Source organism: Calonectris borealis, chromosome 19, assembly GCF_964195595.1.
Source record: "Calonectris borealis chromosome 19, bCalBor7.hap1.2, whole genome shotgun sequence".
Classification (NCBI taxonomy): Eukaryota; Metazoa; Chordata; class Aves; order Procellariiformes; family Procellariidae; genus Calonectris; species Calonectris borealis.
Window position 1 is genome coordinate 5,848,755 of NC_134330.1, and position 7,166 is coordinate 5,855,920.

Here is a 7,166-nt window from a genome sequence, read left to right on the forward strand (position 1 = left end):
GCCTGTAGCAGCTTCTCGGGTGGCTACAGCTTTCCTCTGTAATGTAGGGTTAGACTTTCTAACTAGATAACGAAGCTTCACAAGAAGGACCCAACCTGCTGCCCAAAGGGGCGCGACGTCCACCTCTGCAGACCTGTTGATTCTGAGCCAAACCAGCAGATTTTCAACTTATCAGTCCTCCTTCCCCTAAACTTCCGCTTGCTGCCCGAATTGTAGCACTCTGGCCATTGCTGGCACTTTCCTCGCACGCTGCTCACAGGAGATGATATGAAGTAATAGATCACCTCTGTGTAAGATTCTTGATATTGCAAAATTTGACAAGTTTTTGCTGTTGAAGCAAATGGCAAGTTTGAAAGTGGGACAGTTAAATCCACTGCAGCTCAGATTGCACCCTTTCCATGAATAACTTACTAATTGCTTTTTGTTTATTAACAGAGATTGAGATAAATATGCTGGATGAGCAGCTGATCAAGTTTCTGGCCTTGCAGAGAATACATCAGCTCTTTCCTTCCAAAGCTCAGTCTCTAGCGAGCAGTGTCAGTTCCCATCAGCAATCTCCTGTGGGAAACCACATTGAAGGTAAGAGCAGCCCTAGAATAGTGGGTTTATGTTGAGCCATAGCTTTTTGGCACTCCCTTGCCTATTCATGGAAGGAGATCTCCCTCTTCTTCTGGTATCTGTCTGATGCTGCCTTTCATGTTTCTTTCCTGTCATCCCCCGCTCTGGATATCCACTGGCCAGAAACTCCTTCAGGTCCCTCTACTTAATTATTTACAAATTATGGCAGTGGAAATACCTTCAGTAACTTCTGATTTTCTGCTGAAATCTTTAGTGAAGTTGTGTTTTATTCATAGAATTAGCAAGAAGTGGGAAGGTTCAACTGCTTTTTTTTTTTTTTTTGTCCTCACCTTTGAGATGGGCAAGAGAAATATGTGAATTCCTTCTCTCTCTTTCCGGAGAGGTTGCTTGTGAGACAAGCACACGAACAGGAGGAACCGGGGCACAGACTATATGTGTGTCGTTGTCATTGCCCATTCAGAGTAATGTCACTGTCAAGCTGAAACACTAAGTGCAACGAATGCAAATAATGGAAAACAACTTGCGCTTCTGTTGGAAATCTCCAGATTCCCCGAGTTCAGCATTGGCTTTGTTTATGGTCACTGGTATCAGCATGCTAACACCTAAAGCTGCAGGGCGAACGTGGCTTCATGTTCCTCGGCATGCAGCCAGTCAATCCGCTTTCAAGCGCTAACTGGACAGCCTTGTTGTGGGAGCAGTTGTCTGCTCCCCTTCTGCTAGGCCTGGGGGTAAATATCCAAGATAAGATCTTTGGAACTCTGCTAGCAGTCAGTAACCTTGCTTGCTGCTGTAGCATCACAGCATTCTCCAAATGCTTTGTCAATCTTCTTTTGAACACTGCTGTAGGACACAGCACCAGGCTGTGATACCAGCTGCGTTCCTGTGCTGCTCGTAACAGACGAGTTCTGGAAATTCTTCAGCAGTCTGCCTTTCAAAAGGCAGATTGATGCTGTCTTGACCCATCACCCTTTTTGGGCAGGAATGATGCATCCAGCTGACTGTTTAGCATGGCTGATGAAATATTAGCTCCAAAGCCTTTAGTGAGCCCCGTTGAGCCAGCAGAGCCAGACAGCTGAAAGGACTTGTGCAGGGCAGCTGGGCAGAGGTGGGGACCTGCACGTTTCAGCTGCGTTGAGTGCTGCACGTCCAGTGATGCCACGCAGTGTGGCCAATGTTCTTGACGTAGGTGGCTCTGCAAACAACCTCTCGTAATCCTCAAGTTCTGTTCTTTGATTTCACGCTCTTGGTGTAAAACTGTCATGCAGATGTAGTATCAGGAGAGGCCTAAACTCTGTGCCTGTAAGGGGCTTATCTCTAAAAGACAGCTGCTGAAATCCTGGCTAGGCCTGTGTGGTCCACCAGAGTTTGATATCTGTTCCACAGAAGATGATCTTCTGCCCAGTGAATGTGGGCATGTGAGAATGTGTGATTTGAACTTGTCTGCCAGGGAGCTGCTCTGGCCCAGCCATTGCCGAGCGTGCCGGAGGGACCAACCTGAGGGTAAAGGAGTCCGCTCGGTAAATCATCCTGTCCTGGGAGCTGGGCTGGTCCCTGGACAAGCCCTGTTCAACCCCTCTGTTTCTCCTGCAGCTTCACTAGAAGTGAAATCCCAGCTGTTAAGTTGGTGACGTTCACCAGGACCAATGTTTTTTAAGTGGCACTTTGACAGCAAGACTCAGCTCTTTGATTACCCAAAGTGGAGGAGGTTAAGAAAGAAGCTAGTGGTAGGAGGCGTGTGTTTTCCTCAGTGCGGCTCCATTGTGCCCACTCCGTATTAACGTTCCCCCAGTTGCATGGCTTGTGTGGGTTACTGGAGAGAGCAATTTTCTCTGATGACTGGCAAAAAGATGTTTAATGCACAAACATTCCTAGAAGGTTGGGAATTGGAGTTTAGGCCAAAGCTGACTGCATCCTCCTTAGGATCTGTGCTTTCTGGAGAGTCTAGCGCTGGGGACACTGAGGTCAAGCAGCCTTCATAGCTGATAACATTGTTCAAGTAATTTCTTTTTATCTTGCAGCGCAAAGAAAGGAAGTGCAAGCCCGGGCGGTGTTCTATCCTCTGATGGGCTTAGGGGGTGCAGTCAATATGTGCTATCGAACCCTCTACATCGGGACAGGTGAGTAGCTTTTTCCAGCCCTGACCTTTCAGAATCAGGGTGGTTCTCCCTGACGCTCCGTAAGTGTTTGCCAAGTGGGCGTTGAAGAAAACAGACCCATTGTGAACCGCTTGTACTGGGATTCTTCGCTACCAAGAAAATGGTGGTGGAAATTTCACGTCCACTTGAATCTTTGTGGGGTTGTACCTTTGTAACCTGGCTGGTATCAAAGTTAGCAGAATGGCTGTCCTGGAGATTTAATGCCTGACTGATGGAGAGAAGAGTTACGGTTTGCTTGCAGGTTTCATTTCTTTCTGCTTAGATTCTTCTGGCGCTCTGGATAGACCCAGTAACTGTGAAATGCTCTTCAACCTTCAGGAGCTGCTAGCCTTCCCTTCCCCCACTGAAACTTTGTTCAGTGGCTTATCGCAGCATTATTCATGCAGTCCTGGGAGCACGGACAAAGGCAGTTGCTCCCCTGTTGTTTTGCTAATTGAAGTTTAATTCTGTCTGTTGTTCTCTGGTGCCTGACAGTTTTTTTCTGAAATGAACTGAGCCTGTTTTGTCCTCCCCATTGACAGGAGCTGATATGGATGTGTGCCTTACAAGCTATGGTCACTGTAACTATGTGTCTGGCAAACATGCCTGCATATTCTACGATGAGGTGAGTGCCTGAGTGGTTTTTTTTTTTTTCATTTTTATTATTTGGCATGCATGGCAGTGGGAGCTGGAGATGCAGGCAGCAGGTTGTCTTTGTGTGGTGCTCCTTTGTGGACTACAAAGTAAGAGCCAGGGCTGTGAATGGTTTCACTCCAGCGAAGGCTGCGTCAGCGTTTTCTGTCAAACCCTTTTCTGAAGCACAGAGCTCTGCCAGCATGATTTCTCTGAGCTAACTGCTTGTGGACAAAGACTGACCACAAGTAAGCACTGTCACTGCTGGTATCTAGGGAAAGACAAAGTCATAGAAATGGTTCGATACTTTTTGATCCAGCTGCGTTGTTAATAAAAGCTAAACTTCATGTGTCGACATCAAACCTCAGCTGGAACAAAACAGGGAACTGCTCTCTTGCTTTCAGGTGTGATGGTGATGCAAAGTGTTCATGCCCTCTGCAGTACTCTGTGTAAATTATTTATTTAACTAAAATTTCAGTTAAGCTCTCAGCATAAACAGAGGTCTACAATTGCTCCTTAACTACAGTCCAGAGATTAGTTTGTTCTTGAAGTAAATAGACTGGCGGGTCTGCCAATAAAAGCGCTGCTGGAGATGTCTCTTAGCATGGAAACAGTCTTTGAAGCAAGATAGTCTTTTATATCGCCATTTGTCAACCAGCTACTGAGCAGGATCCAGGATTAACCCACAGCCGGCTTTAGCCATTCCTCCAGTGCATTTCAAGCTACAGAACACACTCGGTAATGGGATCCAGACCTTAAATCTGTGTTGAAGCATCTCCTCACAGTGGTCAATCCTAAATCAGGCTCTAGGCACTGAACTTCTTCCATACTCCAGCAGGCCACCTATGGCTGTGGTCGCTGTAGAGGGAGAATTCCCCCTCCTTAGCTCTGTCTGCTGTTTCTGCTGCTGGCCATCGGCAGCTCACGCTTGGCCTTGGTCTCTGCAGCCTAGCAGGTTACTTGAAAATTTACTCCCCTGTGTATGGGGGGTTTTTGTAACTTGATTAAAACTCTGTAGTCCCTTGGGAGGACAAGGTCTTCAGGTGATTCCTGTGAGCTAACCTGAGATCTCCTCCGCTCTGTCAACATCCTCCACAAAGCTCAGCTGAGCATGATGCTGCTTGTGTAATGTGTGTCACGGTAACGTCACCGGGCATTTCAGCGTCTGCAAAAGGCCTGTAAATCCCAGACTGTCTCTATCTTATGGCTGCTGCAGCACGCTGGCACCCCTCTTGCCATCTTGTGTCTGCTTCCCAAAGCACACTTTCCTGCAAGGCACAGGTCTTGGGCTAAGTTTGCATCTAGTGTGCCTGTTCAAATGGTGTGCTCGCTTTGTGAGAATCGGCTTGAAGCCCTGTTTCCAAAAGGTCTGTTGGTCCAAATGCAGTAGGTAAAACCCACTTCTCTTCAAAGCTGCTTTGGCCCTCCTTCCCTGCTGGGAAGCAGCTCTTGCTGGAAAGCTGTGAGCATCAACCATGCATGAGATTCGGGTTGGTGGTCTCTGAAGCTGGAGGATATTTAACTGCTCTTATTTAACCATCAACAGCGGTAGGGAGAGAGGGGTTGTGTTTCAGTGCTCCAAAGGGGTATACGGGCAGAAGCCCTTCTGACTTGATGTCTCAATTCCCTCCTCTTCCCTTTTTTTCAGAATACGAAACATTACGAGCTGTTGAACTACAGTGAGCATGGGACGACCGTGGACAACGTTCTGTATTCGTGTGACTTCTCGGAGAAGATGACGCCCACTCCTCCCAGCAGTATTGTTGCCAAAGTGCAGAGTGTGATAAGTGAGTGTTGAGGCAGCGCCAGCCCTACCTAACACCGCGGGGAGCTATTAGAGGAGGACAGGAGCGGGCGCAAATCAATTCCTTGCTGGTGCCCCTTGTTCTGCAGCGGTTGGTGCACCTCTTGCAAAAAGGGGAGTCTCTCCACAGCCCTCAGCCCGTGTTACACAAGACCTCGGGGAGTGCCTCAGCCTGCAGAGCGCTCTGCTGTTAACCCCGCTCCTGCCTCCGGTGCTGGAGTTAACCAAGCTCCAGCCCTGCCTGACATCAGCCCTGGCTGATGAACTCGGTTCGGAGCTGGACTGAGGGGTTTCCCCACGCGTGTCCTCCCCTCCCAGGCTGTGAGTAAACCATCTGGGCTGTGCTACAGGCATCCCATCCCCACGTGGCTTACTCCTGCTCTCCACCTGATCGGCTTCCTCTTTTTCTGGCTGCCAAAATAGGTGTGTAAATGCCTCTACCTCTCCAGGAGGTTCCCGTTTCCCTTTTATCCGCTGCTCACTGCAGATGACCGAAATGCCTCGTGGCTGGAGGATCTCACCCCTGAGGCACCTCAGCAGTAGCCCCTGTTGATGAAAACAAGCTGCCGCTGGCCTGCCTGAATCTTACATGGTTGTTTTTTTTTTTCTTTTTCTTTTCCAGAACGACATAAAAGCAGAAAACAAGAAGAGGAGCCGCATGAAGAAGCCGCTGTGATGAATTCACAGGCACAAGGGCAGCATCGGAAACCCTGTAACTGCAAAGCCAGCAGCTCCAGCTTAATAGGGGGCAGCGGGGCTGGCTGGGAGGGGACAGCCCTGCTCCACCACGGCAGTTACATCAAGCTGGGCTGCCTGCAGTTTGTTTTCAGCATTACCGAATTTGCGACCAAACAGCCCAAGGGGGACGCTGCCTTAGTACAAGACATGGACTTGGAGGAGAAGCTTTCTCTGAAACCCCACCAGGTGCCCGTGCTGCGGTCCAACTCAGTTCCCTAGGAATTTTAGGAAGAGAGCTTTGGAGTAAGGAAAACGCCCTCAGACTCTTGCAATGCAAAAATGTACAAACCGAGGTGGGATTTTCTATGTCGGCCCAGAGACTGTTCACACGCCGTTTGCATGAAATGAAGAACGTTTAACTTTTTTTAATTTTTCTTTTTTGCTCAAGTTTTAGGGGCATTTGCACATATATTTGTACTATACATTTCATTTTAAAAGGAAAACTGCAGTGAGAGCAGGACGCGTCAGAGCGAGGGGTGACCGCTGTCTGACTCGAGGACTCTCTCTGACAGATAGTTCCCATGCAGTTGTAAAATAATCAGAAACTTGTTCTATTTTGTGCCAGTGACAATAGTTTTATATTAAAAGAGAAATACAGTTTTCATACAGCAAATCTATACAATATCATTGTTTTATTTAATGTAAAGAAGCGCTCTTCTTCCCACAGTTATTTTTCCCATCCCTCCCTGCTATGGTTGCACTACAAGTAGCTACTGTGTATTATGGGCAGTGAGAAATGAGTTCTTTTCCTGGTGTCCATCCTATTTTTATTTCAAATAAGGAAAAGTGTTGGATTCTGTGTAAATACATCAGTGATGGCATTTTTCAATGTTTTAAAGCTGTGTACAGTGCTACATGTGGTATGACGTTCCTCAAATTGTCTATTGTAGCAGATCGTTTGTCGTAACCTGTCTGTCTCTTTTGTTTATATGCCACCTCCCCGCAGCAGAACAGCTAGTTCCACTGTACATAGTAATTGTAACGTTTTAGACTTTACAGAAACTTTCCTGTATTCTGTATATAAAAAAAAAATACTTCACATTCTGTTTTCTGACTGTCTGTCTTAACTCCTGTCACCACAACTTGGAGCTTCCCCAGAGCGTCTGACCGCAGAAGAGGAGCCCGAGCTGCGGGAAGGGGCTGTGCCTGGGTGGAGGCAGCCCGCTGTCCTGCGAGGGGATGCGGGTGGTCCAGGAGGGAAGAGGATGGGGGCTGGAAGGTCATGGAACCATGGAATGGGACCTTTAAGGTCATCTACTCCAGCCCCCCTGCAATGA

The 7,166-nt window shown here is 47.8% G+C and overlaps 1 protein-coding gene across 4 annotated transcripts in view; it reads left to right on the forward strand.

The window, feature by feature from the left end:
* PHF12 (PHD finger protein 12) overlaps nucleotides 1-6,928 on the forward strand; it is a 32,927-nt gene extending 25,999 nt beyond the window's left edge. For all 4 annotated transcript variants that reach the window (XM_075168662.1, XM_075168661.1, XM_075168660.1 and 1 more), the window contains 5 exons: nucleotides 436-579; nucleotides 2,598-2,696; nucleotides 3,257-3,339; nucleotides 4,996-5,134; nucleotides 5,774-6,928. In XM_075168662.1, coding sequence (XP_075024763.1) covers nucleotides 436-579; nucleotides 2,598-2,696; nucleotides 3,257-3,339; nucleotides 4,996-5,134; nucleotides 5,774-6,108 — 800 coding nt within the window. In that variant the 3' untranslated portion in view covers nucleotides 6,109-6,928. The remainder of the gene's footprint in view (nucleotides 1-435; nucleotides 580-2,597; nucleotides 2,697-3,256; nucleotides 3,340-4,995; nucleotides 5,135-5,773) is intronic.
* The last annotated feature ends 238 nt before the right edge of the window (nucleotides 6,929-7,166 follow it).